We start from the raw sequence: 25,681 nt of genomic DNA on the forward strand, positions 1-25,681 counted from the left end.
ACTTTGTTACTAACATTCACAAAAAAGCTTATTTTGCCAATGAGTCCTCTACAGCTCATGTAAGATCTTGAACTACCAGAAGACCAGAAGCTATAAAGAAGGTTCAGGCAAATATTTTCTAAGCAGTACAAAGATCTATTCCTGCTTTCATCTGAGTTTGAAAAATCCACAACAACAAAGAGAAAAATTAAAGAATGGAAAGAAAGCTATTAATGGAGACAGTGGGCTTGAGCCTGCCAAGGGAGCTCACCAAGCAAGCCCAAAGTCTCAGCAAAACAGTGTTGGTGGAGTAAGGATACTAAATGAAATGACAAGGGATGCAGAAGAAAGACAAGTCAAAAGTAGAAAAAGAGGTGCCAGAGAGGGCAAAGAGCGTGCTATATTCTGCACTGTAGGCAATTAATGGTATAATGTACAGATTAAGTAACTCATTAATGATTCCTGGAGTTAATCTTAGAGATCACGAAACAGCACCTGACAAGCCTCTACAGGAAAAATCTGTTTAGTAAATGAAAAAAGACACAACAACCCACAAACAAAACCAAGTTGGTTAAAACATCTTTTTAATAATTCAGTGCACAATTCCTAAATCAAGAAACAAAAGTCAGGGTATGTTTTTAATCAAAGCTTTGCTCATTACAATGTAGTGTATAAGAAATTTTAGTGATATATCACATTATTATGAAAATAAAGGCTTTATATTCTTAAGTTGAGTAAAGTTGACAGCAATAAATTCATATTAGAAAGTTCCTACTGTGAATGAAAAATTAAAACTGAGATACTTATTAGCAAGACAGACAAACCTGAGTTTTGTTTTTGGGTTTTTTTGGGGGGGGTTGTTTTTTTTTTTTTTTTTTTTTTTTTTTTTTTTTTTTTGGTGTTGAAACTATTATAATCATATATAACCAGGAAATATGAAGAATTGGCACTGGGGGAAATCATCTCTATGTGTCTGCATTTGGCAAATGCAGTCTGTGGGGTGCATATTCCATTTGCACGGAATCAGATCTCTGACCTGTTCTCTCATGTTCCATAACATGTACATTCTGGAACTTGGAGAAAGAAATGTCACATCACAGTATCCTAAAATGCAGCCTGGGCTTCATAATAAACGGGTGCAACAGTTTTTATAGACATGTTATGAATGTTCACTGGGAGAAAAAAAATAACAATCAAGCTACCCACACAACACAGAAATCTGAATAGTCCAGCATGTGCCAGTGCACAGTAGCTTTATTCTATAAAGTAGCTAGTGTGAGAAGGAATTAGAAAAGATTATAAAAAAATACACTACCATATGCTGTAGTAGCTGAAAGTGATTAATCCTATTTTAAACTCCCTTCCATTTCTTTCCATAGAAAAATAGAAGCCACATTGCTTTGTTTGAATGCTGTGTAGTTAATTACATCTTCTAAGAAACTCTTTTAAAACTAAATGTAATGTTTAATTACAAAATGCCTCCTTGAAAATGGTTAGCTTGTACATTGATTTGTAGTTCATTAAAAATGCTTTCCTAATTATATTTACAGCCAGAAAATACATAGAGATTAAAGAGTCTATAGAGAAATTTCGAAATTACACTATGAATTGTAAGAAAGTTACACTTCAAATGGGGGACAACTGACAGCTATGACTGACTAACTGCTGCTGTTCAGTGATTTCAAAACTTAACTATTGTAAAAATAATAACTGGAAAATGCAGTGTTCATCACAACGGCTATCAATATTACTTTTTTTTTTTTCTTTTCTTTTTTTTTTTTTTTTTTTTTTCCTTTTTTTCTGAGGACTAATTAGAAAGCAAATCAATTGCATCAAACAAGTGTAAAGTTCACTGAGCTGTCGGACTGATCACCTGAACACGGGCTTCAAGCTAAGGGCAGCCCGCGCTGTGGTTCGTAGGGTGTTGTCCTGGAAACCATGCGGATGCAGTCGATAATGGGGCAGACGCTGAGACACAGGGTGCAGCCTGTACAGCTGTCAGTGACCATGGGCAGGTGGGTTTTGGGATCAAACTGGATAGCCTGAGAACAGAAATAAACATTATTGATGTCACTCATGGAAAAGGTCAAAATTGCTCCCATTTTAGTGTCTGCATTTCATCTGCTACAGCACTTGGAGACATTTTGGAGTGATTCTGCACTGCAGCTATAGCAACTGTTCAACTAGCAGGGAACAAAACAACCCCCACTCCTAACACTTCCAAATTAGAAAGATGGGCCAAATTATACCTCCGCGAAAGCTCAGAGGTCACAAGGGCTGGTGACAAAAGGAGGAGTTTGGTCCGTGATTTTTAAACTCCCAGAGGGGTATTTCTCCTTTGTGTGAAGGAAATACTTTGTAAGACAGCAATTTGCCATGGTTATTGGTTCAGAGGAGGCACCAGACCATGCCTGTTCTGCTTCAGCACAACTCTGGCTTTAGTGTGTTCTTTTTACTTTTATTTTCAGCACAGCATATGCAATCTAATTTAATAAATAGGAAAGAAAAACACAGCATGCTGTGCCTTGTATGATTGTTTTTCCTTTGCAAATCTTCAAAAGGGCTATCCGAATTGTAGGCAGGCACAGCTTGCCTCAGTTCTCACGTTTCCATGCAGTGAATCCTCATTACCAATTAGGGTGATAAGTGTATTTAAATGTGAAATAACAATTGCAGTCTCAATGACATAAGCTCCTGGTATGATGGAAATGGCAATTAGAAGCAAAAACAAAAGAATCAGAGAACCGTAAAAGCTTCCATATCTAAGAAGCAAGCCTAGGAAAGTAAAAAATACAGTGAAAAAACAGTGAAGAATTTTAGGAAGGACAAATAAGGCCTAAAAGCTGAACTCTCACTTCTCTGCAAACAAGTGGTCCCTTAGTAAGTCTTTCTAACTGTAGTCAGCAGCTGGGGGAGCCAGGAGGAGATGGGAGGTACCGGGCAGTCCTGCAGGTTGGCTCCAAAGGCAGATTTACAGCATTTGAGGTTTCATTACAGGGAAAACACAGAAGTTGCTGTAGCAACCAGCAAAAGCATGAATTAGGAACTAACTGCCTTGAATCTACAAGTTTAAGTTTATCTTGAGCACAGAGAGAGCTTTGGCTTGTGAGTATTTCAGAAGGACTCCTTCCTCTCTCCCTAACAACAATGCACACCTTGAGAGGGAGTTCAGTAAGGCAGAGGAAGTCAGGACTCCAGTGATAACTTTAAATTAAGGCAAGCTTTTCTGTTTGACTCATGCAAGGTGATAGCTCTGTAGAGCAACACGAGTACTTTTGAAACAAAGAGAAGCATAAAGCAGGTGCTACTTTGAGGAGGATGTTTGTGTGATTTCTTTGCAATTAATTAATTTTCAATTTCTTTACTTAATTAAGGCAAAAACATCTCTTTGAATTTTTTTTATTATTTTATTATATTTTTAAATGTACTTAGGAAACCTCCTGGGCTTTTAAACTTTGGTTCTTTTGGTGCTGAATTTTTTTGCTCTCCAAGGGCTATATCCTCCACTTCACTGGGAATTTCACAGAAGATGCGAAGACTGCAGCATCAAGAAGAAATTTAGACAGTTAAAAGCTGTTGTAGGAATCTATTATGGTATAAATGCAGCATTTTTTTTCTCACATGTCCCTGCCCATGACAGGGGGGCACTAGATGATCTTTAAGCCCTTTCCAGCCCAAAACATTCTATTGTTCTATGATATCAGTGGAGAAAACATGTCTGCCTTTTTCCTGACACACTTATTTTAATTGCAGGAGATGGTGAGATTTTAAATGGTGAGATTTTGTTCTTTGACTGTATATAGTTAAATTCATCAGACCTTACTTTGGTTTTCTAAAAGAAGTCCTCCTGTACTTCCCTTTTTACTGGTCCATCAGCTGCAGTTGACATGGCAAGGCATGGAATGTGATTACTGTGACTTCAACCTGCTGCTCTAAACCCTGGCAACTATCCTGGCCAACGGATTTGTAGCTCAACCCAAATCAAAACAAAACCCACCTGCCTGAAACCTGAATTAGTTCAAGTCCAGTTACACTAACAGAACAAGTCTAGTTTTCTTAGAAAGCATTTGAGAGTAAGATCAGCTCTTGTCTTCTTCCATTCCCTTGGTGGAAAAGAATGCATTGCTTCCTTTCTCCCTCCTGTACTTGAAAACCATCACAGAACTACATTTACTGCCATCTGATTTGGGTCTCCTTCATTTTCTTACTCTTAAAAAGCATCCTACTTCCCACTTGCCATTTGGGAAAGATTGTGAGGGTTACCTAAAGCAAGCCAGAGAGATGGGATATACTTTTCAGAGCCTCCCAGAAGCGCTGCTGGATGGTGTTCTCACCACTGTACAAACAGCTCAGGCAGGGCGTGTGTGGCATAGCCTGGGAGCATGCTGGGGTTCCAATCCAATATTTTAGACATCTGTTTTTACCACCTGCTCATTAACAGAAGGTGGATTCTTTCTTCCCAGCAGCAGAAAGATAATTCATTGTGTCTTTCTTCTAATTACTGCTGTGCTCTTACCTGGTAGCCAGAATCATTACAGGTCATGTAACATTTGCCACAGTTGATACACATTTCCTCATCAATCAGAGCCACAACTTGCTCTGTGTTGCAGAGATCACCATATGGTCCAATATACTGCAGTGCTTTTCCAATTACATCCTAGGGAAAAAAAAGTTATTGACTCATTTAGAAGATACCTAAGTGATTTCTATTGTTGTGCAGAAGCACTCAATGCATGGCCAAATCTTCTGTAGTAAAGTAGTGATGATATTTAGGATTTTTCTCATAAATTTCCAAGTTCCTGACTTTCATAGTTCCTGTAAAATACAAAGAATACTCCATATAGGCACACTGGGAATGTAGGCAGCACTAGAAGTATATATTTGTATACAAGTGTGTTCTACAAATTTAGCACATTTTGAATCTGCTGCTGTTCTGCTATTATTATTTGAAACTTCAAGGAAATAAATGGAGCACAAACCATGAATGGCATGCTACAATCTGATCATCCTTGGTCATTTATTATGAGCACAGTTTTAAGATCTCACAGCAAGAAAACAAAGAGGCACTATCAAACAAACTGAGAGATAGAACAAAAATGACAAGATCATCAGTTTATTGAAAACATTGTACAGAAATAATCTTTGGGTCTCATCCTGCAAGTCTTAATTCAGTTCTGTTAACTTCATAGGAGGATTTTGTGGCATCAGCCTTATATAGCTGTGCTGCAAATATAAATGTCTGGCAGGACAGCTTATGGTACCACAAGGGGAAGATGTGCCCTCTAAAGGAAGTTGTTGAGAACTCCTGTTGCAAACCGTCTCCGCTTTACATCAAGGGCAGCTGCAGAGTTCAGCTTCTCTGAGTTAATGGTAGAGATGGGACAAGTCCCAGGTTCTTTGGACTACAGCTATCCCTCAGTTAAATTATTTCAACTTGTGGAAGTATAACAATGATAGTAAAAATGATGGCATTTTAAAAGATTCTCTCTGCGGCACTGTATTGGCTGCATGGATGTTTTGTGAGTGTACCAGGCACTCTTCTACAACAGCTCCCATGTTGCAAAACAAACTCAATTTTATGTGCAAGATTCTACATTGTTAAGATAAAGTTAGGCTCAGTAAATTAAGGTTATGTGATGCAACAATGCATCTTGCTTTTTCTGTTAACTATTAGAAAAATTTCATTGAGTGATAGGAGAGCAGAATGGCTTCAAAGTCATCCTACTGTAATAAACCAAGAAGTCTTCCTGATTTTGATTATGGAATTTGATCCAAGTCAATTGAAAAATGCTCAAGATCAAACCAAATACGAGACACAGACAAGTCTGCCCAGAATATTAAGCTTCAAAGTGTTTACCTTTGGTCTTGCATCACCAAGAAACATGATAAGAATTTTTTTGGTATTCTGTTTCTTAATATTTTTTGAAAAAGCAATACATATCTTATTCCTATCATCCAAAAATGTATTCTGAAATCATTAGCAACCACTGTAAGTCTGTAGTAATAGGCTATATTTTACCTGTATAACTAGTAATTGCATATAGTCCTCTATATATTATGTTTGAATCTCATTGCAGAACCGGATTATAGTAACTTAAATTTTCATTGCATAGTTTATTTTGGGCAGCCTTACTTTCAGACAACTAAGCATTTCTAGTTACTCCTATGCCACATCAGAGTAATAGAGTAATATGGCTTCATCAGTGTTAGCTCTAAAGGAATGCTCTGCTACATGAATTAAAAACAAAATAGGGTCCAGCCTTGTATTCCTGAGTCTGCTGAGAGCTTGTAACAACAGCTCTGCTTCCTGCACTAATGACTCCCATTCATCTCTGAAGTTTTAACTTTAAGGACTACCTGTCCTTTAGCACTTAATTTGTCGTAGTATCTTCAGGCAATGAGTCAAATTTCTGTTTGCAAGATGCAGTGGTAGCATCCATGAAGCTGATCGTAATGATTGTTGAGGTAGCAAATTCATCCATTTTCTAAGCCCAGGAAAAAGGACAGGAAAATGTCCAGTTTTCTTGTTCCAAAAGCACCCAAATGTTTTATCCCTGCCAAACCCCTAAGTTGCTGACATGTGAAATACCTTGCTTGCATCCCTTCAACGCTAAAAGCTTTGTAGCTCTTCTCAGCAACACGTAGAGAACATTAGTGTTCTTCATCATAAAACAGCTACAGGACATTGCTAAAGGCAGCATGATGAGTGTGGACAGAAAACTGTTAAGTGAGCAAGTTATTACAGATTAATGAGTTAGCACTCACCAATAGAGCCGTGCAAGCATGGTCCTGAATTCACTGCAAATCTGAAGTAAAATCTGTTTGCTTAAACCACTGTAAAAGGTCAATTAACTACTCTGGCTAATCTTCTGGCTGATACTTTTTACTTCGGTATTGCAAAGAGGTAGACATGAACACACAGCCCTTTACTGTGGCTCCACTGGTGAGCTACAATAGTCTCAGGACTACAGGAGTTAGTCTCAATCAAATGTGATATCTTAGGAACTGCTCAGACCCCTGTATTTTCATTTCCACGTCTTACTCAGAAAAGTTCATGGGTTTACTGGGAATTGCTCAGCAATTTCCAAGGTGCTACAGTTCCCATGTTTCTGCAGTCTTCTGTATCAGCTTAAAAATTCTAACTAAAATTCAGCTCAAGGTTGTTTGAAATCTCATCTAGGCTTGTCTCTATCATACCTGCTACAGATTTCTAAATATATATATATATTGTTATGTTATCCACAGCCCCAGCAATACCGTGTAGTGTAAGTCTTTGTTGTATACATAGCCTCCAAACATTCCATTGTATGTCATAAATGCAGGTGTTGTCTGCACATACTTGTCCGTGTACTGAAGAATTTGAAGAAATCTACAACATAAAATGAAGTAGCTTCCCACTGTCAGCTCCTGTTGCAGCACTGTCAACAAGACAAGATTCCTGATAGCAAAGGGCTTTTAATCTAAGAAAAGCAGTCCTTTAAACAGCATAGGTAATTAGCAATTATCTCAGGGAGGTTCTTGCATTCACATTTGTATTCCTTAAATAGTGTTTTGCTGTTAACAGAACCCACAAAACTCAAGCAGGTTGCAGAGAGTGGCTACTCAAATAATCATGGGATGGAGTGCCTTGCTTATGAGAGAAGACAAAAAGTGCCTAAAAAGATGTTTAGCCTAGGAAGATGAAGACAGAGCAGGAATTTGATGTCTCTTTATATATGCATTAGGGAGGAAAAAGAGCTACTTAAGTTAAATGACAATGTTGGCACAAGAACACATTATTATAAGCCAGCCATGAATAAATTTAAAGCTGGAAATTAGAAAATGCTTTTTAAATGAGAAAGGAGTGAGTTGGTTAATGGACTTCCAGAGAAGCAGCTGGGGGACAAGAGAGTGGCAGTCCAAGGTTTAGGATAGAATTAGATAGCTTAGAAAATGGTTGCTTGGAAGAACATAATCAAAATAAGTTTTTCCAGCTACAGACTTACAAAAGGAATAATTAAAACAATGCATATGGCATGGTGATTTCTGACTTTGTAACCAAGTCTCACTTCTAACAGCTCACAAAATACACTTTTGGGGACTTAGAATCCCAAATAGGGAAGATGACGGCATTTTAGAGGCCTGAAAATTATTTCAAAAGACTGTGTCAATGATGTACTGCTCATTTACACTTCTGGGTGTCGTGTCTTTTAATCACTTCATTCTCTCAAGCAAAAGCTGTATCTTTATTCATTCGCAAAATTTCAAGACTTTACTGATGAAAAAAGCAATGGTACTTAAAAGATGCTTTGCAGGTGCACTCTTTTACAGCATCTCAAGCTATCTCAGAGCTTCTTGCTTCCCTCAAATCATAAACATTTGGAACAAAATAAACAGCGCAGCAAGAAATATTGAGCTTTCACTGTTTAAAGTGCAGTTTCACTCCAAAAAACAACTGTCTAAAATAGCACTATGGGATTCCACACTTGGTGTGTCTCAATGGCCTCCAGTTCAGATTTGCACTGTTTACTGTGTAATGGGTTTTTTTGCCAGCTGCCAGACCTGCAAACAGAAGCCAGGTTCTGAAAGTCAAGCTGTGTTCTTTCTGGCTTATGCATTACCAGCAGCAATTAGAAAAAAACAAAAACAAAACCCAAACCAAAGCTAGAAGTTACACCTTTCCCATCTCAGGGATCTAAGGTGCTCCTTTTGATTACTGCTGTGCTGTCCCACGCTTCTAAACAGAACTGTACCAAACCAACTGGGAGAGGAATTTAGTCCTGCAACTGGCAGGGAATTCAGTTGCTATGGAGAGAATCAGAGCAGAATCCATTAGTTTTCTGTTACTCATTAGTACAGAAAAGAATTTAATTTTGTCACTAAGCTAGGCAGATGTGGTTTTGGGTACACACAAGAAGCAGATCTGTGAAGTAGGATATCATTTTTACAGTGATATTTTTATTACTATAGCTGCATTTTTAATGTTATTATAACAAACATTTTATGGTGATTAGCTTTTAATTAGCCATCATATTAGTAAATCCGTATTTGTAAATACAATTCGTGTTTGAAGTATTGCTCCTTGTAGACCTGCTATGTCAATCTGCATGCAGACCACACTGTATTCTAGAGGTGATGAACATCACAAGCCTCTCATCAGGTCGTTAGAAACCCATACACAGTGCAGGTACTGCATGTCATATAGCAAGTTCAAAAGAAACACAAAAGCTTGTCCTCTAATTGCACTTTTTAAGCCACCATAAAACACTTTGCATGTCACACCATCTTCAGGAGGAAGGTTCACCCTTCCAACAGAAGGTAAGGGAAACAGGGTAACCTTTAGATCACCAAAAGTAGAGGTTTGCCTGTTGTATCCTAAGGACAGTCCTCAGCCTCAGTCTTCATGTCTCCAAGGAATCATTGACCATGATACAAATGCTGAAGTTAAGTCACCATCAAGTACATAAAAAAATTCCTAGCAAAGCATCTATATAGCAAAGTTGTGTGCTTATTCCCCGGTACTCTGTTGTTCATTATTATTCACGGTGTGTTTGGGCAGTTCTCAGTATTCAACAGACTTCAGAAGTACAAGGTGCTGTGCAGGAGTGCCCTCCCACAAATTAAGGGAGACACATGCATAATTTCATGCAACAGCTCGAAATTTACGATGAAGATTACAATATGGTCTTTTCCAGGCAAGTACAAGCTAAAACTACTCCTGTTGAACCACCCAGATACATGCCAGGAAAGATCCACACATAACAGTGCTGTGTCTAGATCGATATACCTCACCCCTTGTGAGGAATCCATAGCTTAAGCAGAGTAGTGGAGTAAATGTGGTAAGATGACTCCCAAAGTGCTGGCTTCTGTCTGGGTGCTTATACCATCAGCAGAAAAAGACTTGCATATATATATGTGCGAAATACCATGTAAATATATCTTCACATGAGACTGAAAAATACTTCAAACACAACGAACTTAAGTTTGGGGATCTCTGTGGATATTTTTCCAGCAGGTGGAACAACATGTCATGCCCTAGCTAAGCTGACAAACAGAGAGATGGTGTTTTAGCTACCAAACAGGGTAATATCTACATCAAGACTGGTGGAGTAAACCAGGAAAAAATCAAATAAGCAGAGAAATGGTGATCAAATACAGGGCCTGAAAGGTCGTGAAGGACAAAGAGCTAAATTATCAGGGAAAAAAAACATTGCAATGTATAAGGAAAGAAATTAAAGTAATAAGGAAGTAACCTGAGGGAGGCAAATACACGTGGGAGCTGTATGAAAATGCAACTAAAAAGAAAAGATCCAGCACACACATCCACATCCACATGTCCACTGACCTTATAGACAACTGAGAAAAGAAGAATTAGCTCTGCTGAATAGCAAAGTATATAGCTTCAATTAATATAGAAAAATAGAGAAAATAAAGAGAAAATCCATGGGAAAAGCTATCCAAAAATTAAATTAGATTTTGGATAATCACACAGGGTTTATAAATCTGTAAAAGGAGGCATTTTGGCAGCATGTGGAATTTAAACAAATGTTGGAATTTACATATCGCCAACCAAGCAGCCAATTAGACAGATGAGGGAGTTCTGGGCAGGCATCAAGAAATTTGCAACAATTCTCCTAAATACAACCAGCCAAAGCCAGGGGTCACAGCTCTTTCAAGGACAGCTATCTCAGGTCTGATCAGCTTTCAACCCCACCTCTTCACTGCTCCAGGGAACTAGAGTTAGGCTGGGACTTGATAGAAGAGCTGACCATTCCCTCCTCTTGGTATCCTAGTCTGAACTAATAGAATGTATTCTCTCCTCAATCTAGAAGGTCAGCCAAGACAGAACTGATTGGAGATGGTCTGGGATTTGTAATTCTAAATGTGAATGCCTCTTGGGCAGTTACAAATAAATAGCTCAAGTCAGAGCTCCACTGCCTCTCTCTGAGAATTCCTGATCAGGAAAGGGTCTCAGATAAGTCACTTTTTTTCATTAAGCTGCACTGAACATAAACATATCCTTAATAAATATTCTGAATCTTCCTGGCAGATTTTCTCCACACCATAGTAATAGATGGATGTATTAATTATAGACTTATAAAAAAACTTAATTAAAAACATCTAAAATCTTCCTTTGTAATGTCAAATTCCCCCCTCTAAGCAATACCCAGGTATTTTCCTGCTTCTTAGTGGGCATCTCTCATTGCTGTTTTTCTCATTATGATTAAAACTTCACCATCTAAAAAGATGGTCTGACTGAAAGACTATCAGGAATCAGCTTTAGTTGTACTTATCTTCTTCTAATTGCTTTGGTTTTTTTAAGTCTTATTGAAATGAAGGTGTGAGGAAGACACTAACCTGACTTCTATGTCTGAGAAGCTCCTCACAGAAACCACACAAAAGTATTCAATGTCTTTATAAACAAAAGTTTTCACTTTGGGGAATTCATTTTCCTCTTCCCTGCAGTATGGCCTCTTTTCTTCTTTTTTTTTATCTATCTCCTACTACTTAGTTCTTTTTGCTTTTGTACTTGGAGTTAAGCTTGATAAATTATTGAACTTAGCTTTTTATTTATGCTTTTTCTCAAGTCTTTATGTCTGTTTTTTTCCTCGTGCTAAACTTTTTTCTTCATTCAGTTTATTTGCTTTGGATGGTTTCAGTTTTTTTTGTTTTCTGCTGTTCTCAGAAGCAAGATATCTCATTGAAAATTCAGTTATTGGCTGTTGCTTCTTCTTTCTCTTTTTCCCTACATCAGTACTCTCCCTGCAAAGAACCATAAGGTTCAAGTAGCCTTTGAAAATGCTCAATATAGGGGAAAAAAAGAATAGATTTCTGCTCTCTGGAACTTTTTGTACACATAAAGAAGGGAACCTCAGGACAAGAGGAGGGGAGCAATTCTCAATAGCGTGACATAAACCAAAGTGAGCAGCCCAAAACACAGAGAGGTCTACAGAAGTGGAAACCATTTAACTTAAACAGGAAGATGACTCTAAATTTCTTCTAGGCTTGTTTTGCAGCTATCCCAATTAGCTTGGAATACTGTATGTCCTGGTGACTGCAAAATTCCCTTGGGAATGACATGTCATTTTGAGCCACTGCTCATCCTGTATGTTATGTTTAGCCTTATTCTTGCTCCACATCTCAAGGATCTGATCATACAGTGAAAGTTACCTATCTGTAGATATCTGATATTGTCTCGTATATGAGGAAGATAGTCAACAACCTCAGCAGATACAGTTTTCACACTGCTTTATAAAAGGGCCTACATGAGAATCCTTATTCTAAAAAAATAATATTTGCCTGCTTCTTTTTCCTAATGAGGCCTGAAGATTAATGAAGGTCTGAAGTGAACATCTAGAATAATTAGCTTCTTATGTTTCATTTTAGTGACATTTATTGGCTACCTAAGGGCAGGAAAAAGCTCCAATGTATGGATTATGCAGTAAGTGGTGGTCAAAGGTTTTATTTTCACATTGACATTTACTCATTGTAGATGGTGGATCAGCTACTTAAACAAACTTTCTCCAGCTTTAAAAGTTCAGTCTGAAAACCTATGACACAGCTTTAGTATGTACTGAACACCAACCTTTTCCATTGATCCTGTGTGAGAGATGGGAGTATTTAACACATCCCAAGTAATCAAAAAAAGTTATCATGTAGAACAACTCACACTGCATCACTCAAATGGAAAGATATTGTGAACAGTTCTGCTTCTTTCTTACCCACGCCTTGTTCTATAATCACCATTCCATTGCCTGGATATCTTCATTTTGAAAAATGACATTGGGGAAATACCTATACATGTACATAACAAGTCATTTCCCATCAATTTTGGTTAAAAGCTAGAAAGTCTGCATAAATAGTTGTCTTTGATGTCCTCTAACAAGCTTAAAAGCAGTAATAACTAACTCAAACTGCTAGAAATGACTGTGCATGTCAGCTGCCTGATGGCTGATCATTTCTTACGCATAAATATGTATTTTTTTGTTACCTTGATTGCTGGAATGGGCTTTTTTGGAATGAAATGCTTTTTCTCAGGAAGTACAGCAGCCATACTCTCTTTCTTCAGTTTAATCTTGCTCTCAGCTATTAACTTTTTGCGTTGTTCCAGGTAAGGCCCAAAACTGGGTAGTTTCTGGGAAAAAAAAATCAGGAAACACGATTATGTTTAATGAGAAGATGTGGCAAAAAGATGAGCCTAATACCAAGAGTGGGTTCCTAAGTTCCTTCTGAGTATGACTTGCTTCTTATTCAGGAAGCTGAAATTGAAATCAGTGAGATTGTAGCAGAGTGAGAAGTGAATAAAAATTAAAAATGAACTCCAGGATCTGTCTTGAAAATATCCACTGAATATTAAAATATTAATATAACACAGCAGAAAAAATAGCTGAATTGCAGGTCAGCCTCCAGCAGTCTTATATTTCCCCATTGCATACTTTCTTATATAAAAAAATACATCACGTTAAATAATTCAAATAGCACTTACTATTTCTATAGTAAGTGGAAAGGCGTCGTAAATCTATCAGTTTACTTAGAAGAGTTCCACCATTGTTTAAGATTATTTCTATGGATATCTGAATATATCAATATATTTATAAAAGCTTAAGAACATGCATTTTGCATGCTGATAACAAATGCTGTCTCAACTTGTCAAAGAAAGGCTAACAATCAACAAATGAACTAAAACACATTCTAATCTCCTAATTTACCTCTACTACCCACTTGCAATCCTTTCTGTAACATTTAATCCATGAACCCAATTAAGCAAACTCTAGAGAAACCTTCAGTGAATTGCAAAAATTAACTCTCAGCCAAGAACATGAAAGCATTGGTTTAGATTTATGAAAGACCCAGGTTCCTGAAAGAAAAACTCCCTTTGCTTACCTAGCAGAGATCTAGATAGCTGTAGTGTGCCACAATCAGATTTAGGTGAATGAAAAATGGTAGAAAACAGATATTTATTTTTTTTTTTACTTTATGCAAAGGATTATGCCCTTCCTCCCCTGAAACTAGTTTCTTATTCTGCAGAAGTATTTTATCCACCTAACTAAACCCTGTTCAGAAGCTGCTGCAGTACTGCAGAAACCAGCAGGTTGTAACAGGGGATCCATAGCCTCAGCAGTTGCTGCCATTAATTCACGCTAATAATACAACCTCAAAGAGCATATCGAACAAGAGACAGGACTGCTGTGCTTATCAATTTTTTAAGATGGAATTTCAATGTGAATTTTAAAACTGGAGTGATTTAAAAATTTAGAAATTATTATTTTTTAAAATGCAGTAAATCCAGAAGAGGATACCCTGCTCTTCTGCTAATCCTTAGGAGGAAAATTCCTCAATGAGCTCTGTCAGTCACGATAGCCAACCTTGGGACCTCAGGCTTCTTCTTAAGACAGATAAAAGCTTTCTTGGATGCTAGGTTTTTGAGCCCACAGCCAGAGGCTGAGCTCCTTGAATTCTTACCTGATTCTGAGACTCGGTTTGTGATCTCAACACATTCTTAAGTCAGAACAAAACTTGCAGGCTCACGGTGCTCTCCAGAGGAGCTGCCCTTATGCAGCCTGGGACTGAGCTGTACCCTGGCACAAAGTCTCAACCCTGCAGACCGTGTCTGTCCTAAATGTAGATGTAGCCCAAGTATGCAGAGCTGTAGCCCACTGTTGAAGAGCTCTTGTTTTGTTTGTTCAATGTAAGCTTTGCTCCTGCGTGTTATGTTTAAGGGCTGCCTTACAACTGCCCTTTCTCTACAGTTGCCATATATAATCTCAGAAATTAAATCTTCTAGCATGTTTCAAAATAAGGCTTTAAATATTATTGCAATGAGCAGGGAGGTAGTGAGTGGCCTTACACACCAAAGTCAGATAAGACAGCAAAATCAGAATTATTTTAAACAGGAAAATGAATAGAAAAAGGAAATAGTCTAATTTCAATCTAATCAATATGCTATATAACTGAAACCCTTTGCAAAAATCTAACAAATATAAATTTAGATAAAAAGGGTTCTTGAATAGCTGCTAGGCTGCATCCATTAGAAATACCTTTTGGCCACAATAAGTGGCAGCTGTGTCACTGAGAAACTATTTTCTTCTCACTTACATGCTGATGCCAATAATTTTGGGCTTGAGAGGACAGGAGATCTGATGACAAAGTGTTTCTGGACTCTTCCCTGCCTGGCCAGGAATTGAATTGCTGACTTTCAGAGTAGGTAGCAAAGCTGATTTTGCTGAGGTTTCAACTGGGGTAGTAGAGAGAGGAGGCAGCTGTTCATGGCTGGACTGATTGAAGATCATCTTTGGGAAAAATAGCCAAATAATTGGCAGAACAAATCCTCTACTTTTCTGTTCTTTTATATGTGCCCAGTCTCGTAATATCTACAGACAGAAATACTGAGTATGTTGAAACAAAATAGTTGACCCAAGGGAAAATGGAAAAAGAATTAATTTCTGTGCTATACACGAAGAGCAAATTACAAAGGCAATTAATTAATTTTCTAAGTTGGGAGTTGGAAGTTCTTAGATTTTTACACATACATAGCTTCTAGCTGTACAGCAGATATTTTGAAGTGTGCAGTACCATTAGTACCATAATTCAGATATTTTGTAATTTATGCAGCTAACTTAAACTATATAATCTGTACCTTTTAAAAATAAATTAAATTTGATTAGCCTAGAAAACTAAAATCCTAACTTAGACTGTGCATTGCTTTTTTTCCATCAAGAAAGTAATTAAATGGAATTTAAAATAATTAAGGAAAACCTAGGTCTTAGTCCACAGTGAGCTTCCATTGATTTGAGAGAAGGAGTCTTTGTGGAGTCTTTCTTCGTGTTTAGAATCTAGCAATTCACAAGCAGCCAAGCCAAATTGAATCAAACAACACTGGAAAACAGTCATCTTTTTATAAAAATAAGTAATATAATGAAAACGCAGCCTTAGGAGCTTAGGAAGGACTTAACTGATGGTTCCCATTATGAGTTATGCACAGTTAGTGGGAACTGCTTATTGTTCATAGCTGTGGTTCCAGTTTAGAGTCAAAGGCCATTTAAATGGCAAACTGTGTTTTAATGAAGTGAGTTACTGGATAAAGCAAGAGTGGAAACATGTTGAAATAACTGCTGAAGAGATAGGTATTTAGGTGAGCTTGATATTAAATCACTTCTAATCATTGTAGGAGATATCTTCCTAAGCATGTGGGGGATTTAACAGCACAACTCCCAGTGAAAGCACAAACACAGAACTTGGTGAGTTTCACTGCTTTTGAAATCTTCTACAGTGTGTTGTGGTGGTTTTTGGTTTTGGTGGGGTTTGTTTGGTTTTTTGTTTGGTTTGTTTTTTTTTAATTTCCAGATATTCCAGTGTCACTAAAGATTCCATACACTGACAGCTTTGTTATATCAACATCTGCCTACAAAAACCCAATTAATATGAATATATGGATCACAGCAAATGCTTAGAAGATTCCAACAAGCAGAGTAATTAGATAATTCTTGTCTACTTATGTATCTGTATCAGTGATGTCTATAGCTGCATTATTTGTATGCATCTGTCTCTATATAGCCATAATTCAATGTGTTTCCATTGGGGAATAACATGAAGAATGGAGCCAAAATAAATGTATCAAGTGGCATTATTTCATTGTTTATAATGGCATTATCACAAAACTGGAAGCTTAAAGTATGATGCTGGAGTACTTTACAGACAGAAAGGAAAAATCCAAATCCTCCCCCACCCTTCCAAAAGCTGCCTTTTAACTGATGAACTGTATAAACCTCCAGTAACATTGTGATTTTTGTTTCAGTAGTTTCTCCAGGGATTCATCATTGATGAATTTGTTCTCACCAGAAAAGCTAAATCCTACTCATTTGAAGATAACAATATCTTCCACTAAAACTGTCTCTATCCAGATATAAAAAAGCATTAACCTGCCAATAGAGAACTGACAACATAATAAATCAACAGTGAAACCTTAAGCCAGAGAGCTTTAAGGTGAATTAAGTCTGTTTTGATTATAATTCATTCATGGATCAATCTAAAGGTAATTGACCATATTATGAACTAAAAAAGGTGCTTGTTTCCCAATGGTAAAAAGTAGAGAGAATCCTCCACTTCGGATGACTGCAGTTTTTATGGGCACACCAGCAATAACCTAACCATGGAACAGGCTGATGAACAGGGCAGCGCAAAATGCGCCAGACAACTCAGACTTTATTTCTGACTTTGAAACTAAACAGCTCCTTATTGAGGGGAAGTCCACATATGTCTCCATGATGTAGTCATGGTTGCTTATTTGTCTCCTACTAAGGGGCTGATTGTTAGCTACTGTTAGAAGAGACAGATTTCAGCTGGTACATATAGGTACTATAATAAACTAAGAATAAGCAGCAGTCTCCTTCAGTACTCCAGTGGGTCTAAAGTATATTCTGACAGTGTTAATGAGATGGGGAATCAGAAACAACACTGGAAAATAGTAATATTCATGAAAACAATTTTCAGGGAGCAGTGGTCACAACGTAAAGGAATAACTTACACAAATGATTCTAGACATCATTGGCTCATGGAAATTTGGGGTAGAAGTATTGTTTAGTTATGAGGCAACACATTTCAAAAATACTATTTGCCTCATTTGTGATAAATGGCCCACGTTGAATGTAAGGTCATTATCCAATGTTTTTTATATGTGAGTGTTGCCTCCAGTCTGAGGTATGAAAATGTGTACACATTCATTCTCCAAATTACTCTTGTGCACGTTTAACACGTAAAAAAATTTAAGTGATACAGTGATGTCCCTCATGAATCTGGAAATGGAATTGAAGCCAAATTGTCTTATTTTTTCTACTTTACATTTTTCAAGTTTAGATGTTTCTGCTTGTACGTAGCAAAACTAGATTAGAACAAGAATGAAGAGTGAAAAGTGTCTGACAAATTGAACTGCTGAAAGAGTGTTCAAATTACTCTACTGAAATATTCTAGACTGGTTGCTGTAGAAATGCACCAAAGGCCCACATACTCTGTAGCTATGCAAAGGGGTGGATAATTGACACACCAAAATTTTGCCAGGCAGTGGCAAACACTAGGGTGTTGTAAAACACAAGTATGTTTTAGAAATCAAACAAGAGGAGGCTCTTAATCTTCCTTCTCCATAGTTTGTTTTTCTGAATAGATCTTTCTCTGAAATTACTTAAAAAACAGCTTTTCCTCAAAGAAGGAGGAAAGAAAGGAGGAGAAAATACATCTTTTCTAAATAATTGGAAAAGACAAAGGTGGTCAACTACCTACACAGTATTACAGAGTGCTTGAGATTGGAAAAGATGTCTCGAGTGCACCCAGTTCCACTCCCTTCTCAGAGCAGGGTCAGCTACAGCAGGTCTCACCAGTCTGTCTGTGAGGATGCTATGGGAGACAGTGCTGAAAGCCTTGCTGAAAATAACACCTACTGCTCTTCTTTCATCTGCCAAGCCACTGATCTCATTGTGGTAGGCTATCAAATTGGTCAAGCATGATTTTCCCCTCATAAATCGATGACATCTACTTGGTTCCTATGAAGAACAGTTGATCTACAGTAGGTTTAGCTACCTACTCTCCCCAGATACCAATCTCTTATATAAATATGTAGAAAAACTGGGCTTCATCACTTTGCTGCCTTGACAGGACTGCATCTGGGAAGGTTTCTCACTAGCTTCAGAGAACTGGGGAGACAAGAAACTGGGCAGGTAAAAGCTAAGAGTGAAAGCCTTGGGAGGCTACATAGCCAAGTGACTACCTCAGACACAGTTAAGTTGCAAAGATTGCAGAAAAGCATGACCAGCTTTGAAGCAGGACTCCTGAAAGTGGAAGCATGGTACAGAAAGGCAATCATGTAAGAGAAACATTAACAGTTAAACAAGGTAGACAGCTGCCCTCACCCAGCTGCTACAAGAATTTAAATCAGGTTTGTATGGGCCATTTTATATGCCCTCAGCACAAAGGTTTTAGTAAAGTTTGACCTCCATTTGTTCATACGGAAAGCTTCTATATTTGATATATAAAGAGCAAGCAGTTGCAATTTTAATAATTTTTTCAGTTGCTTCTGAATCCTTCAAGTTTATTTTTTCTAAAGTCTAATATGCTCAAAATAGCTGCACATATAGAGAACACTTATTACATGCTGCTCATAGGAATGGCCTTGACCATACTTTGAATTGCACAATGGTTTCCATGCAGTGGTGTGTCTCCACCTTGTTGCAACTTAACAACAACAAAAGTATTAAAATTTCCCAAAGTGGCATTTGCTTTCTTATTTGTTGTGGGAGAATACAATGAAAAATAACTCCAACATTTCCAGAGAAGAAGAAAACACTAAGTCCCCGTAACAAAGAACAGCAATGGTACTAATGACAAAACGTGCAAGGTCAAGGTAGCTTGTGCTCTTTCTGGGGGGAAAAAACCAAACAAAACATGGAGAGAACATTTTGCACAAGCTCTCCCCACTAGTTGAGTAAGCTCTTTAGCTAATAAAAACTAAGAGAAAAGTGAAGCTACTAATTCTTATTCTTTTAGACCTTCAAATTCTTCCAGACATTCATAACTAAACTCTCTTAAATAGCTGCTCTTCTCTGTGTCAGGCTGGCAATGCTAACATGTGGGCCCTTCCCACACACTACATGGGAAGGACCCACATCATGAAGGAGTCATCCAGATGACAGTAGGGTTCATGTCAAGCCCTCCAGCAAGGAATCCTGTGAGAGCCGTTCCCATGCCATGTAACCAGTCAATGTGCCATGCAGAGGATGGGCTACTTGACTCTGTCAGTTGCCACCTGATACTGAGTTTCTTGGGCCAACACCAGTTGGTACAGTCCCCAGAGCCACTGTAGTTATATTAGCAAGAAGCCACAGATAATCTGCCCCTAATATTAAAGGGTTTACACATTGTCACAGCTGCTACTTAGAGCTGAGACATTACTGGCATAACTGCCTTTAATGAAGTGGAAATGTCTTCACAATAAAGGACAGAACACAATAATTCTTCAGGGAAAAAAAAATTAACTCTGCCTTTCAGTTATTTTGATTTTTTTTTCCTGGAACTTTTATTTGCTTCATAAACAGTGCTGTCTCAATAATCTACAATTACTGCACATCTGCTTGGTCCTTTAACCTCTGCTCCCCATGCTGCATATATATATATATACCATTGCATTTAGTTACTCAGCTATTCTGCCTGCTCTTTAGACCATGATTATTTAAAGTGGGTGAGCTAACCCCCAGCCCTGCAGCAAATCTGAGACTAACTGAAACATTAATGTATGTTCTAGGAAAAAAAATTGCTGTGACCTCTTCATGACATATATAGTACCGTGCTTGAGTGTGCAGATAAGGCCATTATTTACAATAACAATTACTACTTCTCTCATCATTTTTCTAACATTGATGAAATTTTCTCTACTAGCTCAAAATCACAAACAAATTATTCTTCATGTTCTACCTCAAATGTTTGGTTTTTAGCAGCTTATATATATATCAAGTGAAGGAAAAGTTTTAGGATTATAGGCTTTCTGTAGTGCAGGAAAAATTTACATTCTATGAATGTGCTAAAGTAATGAAATATTCATCAATAAAACAAAAACGAGTTAATATTTGAAGCAAGTTCACACACTTACAATCAAAAGCCAGGATGACATAGATGATAAAGAAAATGTTACCTTCTGGGGTGAAGAAAAGAAGACACTGATATACACTACTGTACCACTTCATGAACAACTGGCAGTCTGTCACCTAATAGACAACAAAATCTTCTATAAACAGAAGAGACTTGATTTCATCAGGGATTTCTGTAGTACAGTATGTGCTTAACTTAAGTACCTGCTTTTTTGATTTCCATAGATTACCATATTCATGACACTGTGGAGTGAAAGCATTCTTCTCACTCTCTAACCAGAACATGCAAAAGAAATTAAAACATTGGCAGCCACTTTGTCTCCAGTTTGTTGGACATGTGAGGAGAGAACTTTCCACCCATTTATGCAGACGAAATTCTGTCAGCTAAGCAGCAGCATAACAAAGATGTCAGCAGAATGGCTATTAAAAATATCTGACAGGCAAGCAAATATAACTATATTCAAATGTGCTTAGAAAACATGGATCAGTATCAGTTGTGCCTTAGTATTAGAAAAAAACTTTGTGCAAACAAGGTTTTGTCCTTTTACTGGTACAGAAGTAAAAACACATTAATCTGGTATTCAGATTTTCATGTGCCTCTATATAGTGTACATATATCTATACATCCAGCTTATGCGTTTTCCATGTCAATGTTTTAAACTACCTCATCATACAAAAAATACAATTGCTAGATACTTTTATCCATCTTCTCCTCCAAGCTGTCCAGAACAACCCTAAAATAATTTGTTTTTCTGGATTTAACCATCCTCTGGTGGGGGTACCTGTCCTGAGATTGAACTCTAGCAGTACCTAATGACTGTTTGTTTTCTAGGTCCTTTCAATGAAGTTTCAGAGATGCTAGCCAGACTCTTAAAAAGGGAAAAATCAATCTTTTCTTACAACAATGAGAAATCATGAACATCCTGGATGCTATGGATACATTAGTGGTTACCAACAGAACTGTCAACCATAGATACTGTCATATTACACTGAATTTGCTAATTCCCTTTGTGCTAAATAAACTGGGTAAGGTACCAGGAGTAGTCCACCTCTGTTTCTGGAACTGTGAAGCCCTGTGAAGCTTCATGTAAACTGTCTGCATGATCCACGTCAACCTGTTCAAAAGCTCCTTGAGCAACCTGACCCTATCACACAGCCCAAAGGAAATTACACCCTGTAGACAGGATGAAGCGGAATCTCACTATCTACATCCTGCCTATAGCTTCGCACACTCTCTTCCAGTATCTCTCTGGTGGTATTACAGCTCTAAACACCCTGCAGTACTTAGCCATAGAAAGTCTATGTATGCACCATGGCCATATAAAAATACAGTCTGATCAGTCAGGTCCATGAAATTCATGCTCTCAGGAGAATGGGATATGAAGCAGAGAGGGCCATCGGCAACCACCACTTCCATTCCCAGGAAGAAACCAAGATTCCGAAAGCCACTCTATGAGATTTTTAGCACAGTCAGTAAAATAACCACTGATGACATTGTTTGCCAGGGAAAGCACATTTTCACCATTGGTATGTGTTTTAGTTGCAAATGTACCTACCATAGAATCATAGAATTGGCTGGGTTGGAAGGGACCTCAGAGATCATCAAGTCCAACCCTTGATCCACTGCCGCTGTAGTTACCAGACCATGGCACTGAGTGCCACATCCAGTCTCTTTTTAAATATCTCCAGGGACGGAGAGTCCACTACTTCCCTGGGCAGCCCATTCCAATGTCTGATCCCCCTCTCTGTAAAGAAATTCTAATGTCCAACCTAAACCTCCCCTGGCACAACTTAAGACCGTGCCCTCTTGTCTTGCTGAGGGTTGCCTGGGAAAAGAGACCACATACTATCACATACTTTGTGCTAATAGTTAAACCTTACAGGAGTGGTAAGAGCATATGCTTTTTCCCATTCTGCTGGAACCTGTGTAGATTTTTGTTTTGTAGATTTGTTTCAATTTTTCTTTATCCTTCCTTTTCCTTTTTTGATGCACTTTTTGCATGGAAACTCGAGATTGATTACTGATTTGCCAATATTGTAAACAGCATATCCTCTCAATATATCTAGAATAAAGCCTGCTTTTCCCTGGTAGATTACACATCACATAATTAGATATATCATTGCTCTAATAGATTACCTAAATGCAAACCACTGCCACTAATTCCTAAGCAAATCTTCTTCAACTTCAGATTCATTATAATCCAACTTTATGGCAGATGAAGTACAGAACTTATCCTCCTTCTGCACAGACTACAGTGCTTTCTCTCACTCATCTCTCACACATGGTAATCCTCCCATCTCTGCTTCACTCAATCCTAATTTACATGTAAAGTGTTCAGTGCAGATAAATGAGGTCCTGTCAGTTCTTGCAGTTATGATCAAGGACCCTACCACTGCCTTTTGAGTCTTCAAACTCAATAATACAGTGATTTTCATTATCATCTTAATAATCTAAGCTCACTAAATTTATTTCTAACAGTCATAATACAAATAGTTCTGTTATTAACAGTGCTTCCATCCCTAGACAGTAAAAATCCAGCTCCAGTTGGCATGATGTAAGATAAGAAAATGCTGAATGCTCTCCTATAGAAGACTTGGGTACCAAGTAATCAATCTGGTTTGATTCAGACTTTTCAACAGTTTTGAAAATATGACAAATCAACACATAACATGTGACAATAAAAAAACTTTCAAAAATATAGCCAGACAGTGAAATAAGAATGGTTCCCTGAAAGAAAACAGTGATGAAGAATTTTGATCATTTGAAGTTAATCAGAGGGCTGGAGCATCTCTCCTGCAAAGGCAAGCTGAGATGTCAAGCTGATGGTCAAGGCAAGCTGGTTGTTCATCCTGGAGCAGAGAAGGCTCTGGGGAGACCTTGTAGTGTCCTTCCAGTACCTGAAGGGGGCCATAGGAAAGCTATGGAGGGACTAGTAAGGATGTGTAGTGATAGGACAAGAAGTAGTGATTTTAACCTGGGAGAGGGAAGATTTAGATTAGGTTTAGATTTAGATAAGTAAGAAATGCTTCAGAGTGAGGGTGGTAAGACACTGGGATAGTGCCAGAGAAGTTGAGGATGCCCCAACCCTGGAAGTCATCAAGGCCAGATTGGATAGGGCTTGAAATGACCTGGTTTAGTGGAAGGTGTTCCTGCCCATGAAGGGGGAATTGGAACTAGATGATCTTTAAGGTGCCTTCCAACCCAAACCATTTTATGATATGGTTTTATGAATTTATTAAAACTTTTAAGCAGATATGACAATCAATTATTAATTTCTAAAATGAATATTATCTCAAGTTTATCTTGTTAATAGAATGCCAATTATGCATTACAAAATGGTAACTTCACTAAACTGATATAAATGCTTCCTAAATCACTATCAAGCAGTGAGGACATGTCAATGCGTAAGTAACAAAGTAATGGATGTTATATAAAAAGTTAATGTAGACAAACAGAAAAGTGCTCATTAGAATCAACCTTCTAAGTCACACACAGTGCCTCTCTTGCATATTTATGCCTTTATAACAGCTAAAGTATAATATTGAAAGTATCATTATATTCTGAACATGACATTACAGTGGTCATACATTATAAAATGCTATTTGATTAGATTATCAATCAAGGTATCCAGAGGAAGAATTTGATTTTTAAAAATCTAATGTACAAATCATTAGAAATACAGATCACAGGCATACATCACTGTATTTTTTAAAACTATTTTGTCTTAAATTACTGCAGTAGCTTTAAAATGAGTTCTGATCATCTTGCTACTACCAAACTCCACTGATTTGTATGCAGAGTTAGGCTTGCAACTATACGCATTCAGCTTGCCCTCTGCTATTGAAAATAACCACAATCACAAATTGCTTCAACAGGTCATCCACTTTTTCACTGGTTTGGTGCTCCTTACAAATAAACAGTGGAGTTATATAAACCTTTCTTTCACATATCCCTTTGTTCTGTGTACTCCTTGGGCTGTTTTGCAGGTGGAAAGGGTTGACAATGCACAGTGAACTATATAATTTATACTTGCAAAGAAACTTTCATTCTGATCCTACAAACCTTTATGCATGTCTGACCTTCAAGCACACAGGTAGCTACACAGACTGAGGTCAGGCCTCCAATGCAATGACTGCGGGAACTTGGACCATATGTCACTAACTGAACCACAACCAACCTGCTCTTGGACATGCACACATGGCTCCCCTTAACTTCACCACAATTCTTAAAAGCAGCCAATGAAAGATAAAATGTAGTGCACAGCGTCCTCCTGTTTTCCCTTGTTTGAAAAAATTGTCATGTCTTCAGCTGTTCTGCACCCAGACAGTGGAAGATAACATGCCTCTTCATGGATGAGGAATCATGCAAGCCCTACAGAGCTTTGCTGCTCAAAGACCTGTCATATTTTAAAATCTCATCCTCATTTAAAATGCAGAACAAAATTGTTTTTATTTCTTGACACTAACTCATCTTGTTAAAGTTATGCCAGATATTTATTGTGATTTGATCTACAGCCCCCAAAAATCTATAGCCATTTTGACTGTAAGACAGAACATGAAACAAAATTTTCTACTTAGTGCAGCTTCTCTACATTAATGCCATCTACAACAGCACTGCTTCTATAAAGGTCACAGATGACATAATATATATTATTATAGATAATCCATGTCATCTATGTGCCTGAATTTTTTTCCCTTCATATTTTACAGAAAGTCTGTGTATTCAGCTGCATAAGCTCCTAGAACTGCAGTCTGAGCAGCTTATAAAGGCTGAAGTCACCACACAGGAGAGATCTGCTGTTTCTCCTGAAGGCTGGGATCACTTCTTGCCTCCAGAGAAGATGCAGCTAGTGGTCCTGCATGAGCAGTAACTTTCTTCTCAAATACCCACTCTTTCTGTGTGCAGATCCTTTGGCAAGCCATGACACCAGAGCAGGACAAATTGCTTCCTATCAGTTGCACACCTGGAGCTTGACAGGCAGGCAGGGAAACAAAGTAGGGTAGCACCTTAGGTACGTGGGCTTTACAGATAACTGTGGCACAAAGCCAGCTCACAGCTGTGAAGTACTTAAGCAGCATTTGATTTTGCTAGA

General features: G+C 37.8%; 1 protein-coding gene across 19 annotated transcripts in view; it reads right to left on the reverse strand.

Annotated features, from left to right (window-relative positions):
* Positions 1-546: 546 nt before the first annotated feature.
* Positions 547-25,681, reverse strand: part of DPYD (dihydropyrimidine dehydrogenase) — a 344,906-nt gene continuing 319,771 nt past the window's right edge. For 17 of the 19 annotated variants that reach the window (XM_071750810.1, XM_071750811.1, XM_071750816.1 and 14 more), the window contains 3 exons: positions 12,950-13,093; positions 4,496-4,636; positions 547-2,021 (listed from right to left, as the gene is read on the reverse strand). In XM_071750810.1, the coding sequence (XP_071606911.1) occupies positions 1,866-2,021; positions 4,496-4,636; positions 12,950-13,093 (441 nt within the window). In that variant the 3' untranslated portion in view covers positions 547-1,865. The remainder of the gene's footprint in view (positions 2,022-4,495; positions 4,637-12,949; positions 13,094-25,681) is intronic. The other 2 variants (XM_071750819.1, XM_071750814.1) reach the window with 1 other exon arrangement.

Source organism: Heliangelus exortis, chromosome 8, assembly GCF_036169615.1.
Source record: "Heliangelus exortis chromosome 8, bHelExo1.hap1, whole genome shotgun sequence".
In the NCBI taxonomy this organism is placed as follows: domain Eukaryota; kingdom Metazoa; phylum Chordata; class Aves; order Apodiformes; family Trochilidae; genus Heliangelus; species Heliangelus exortis.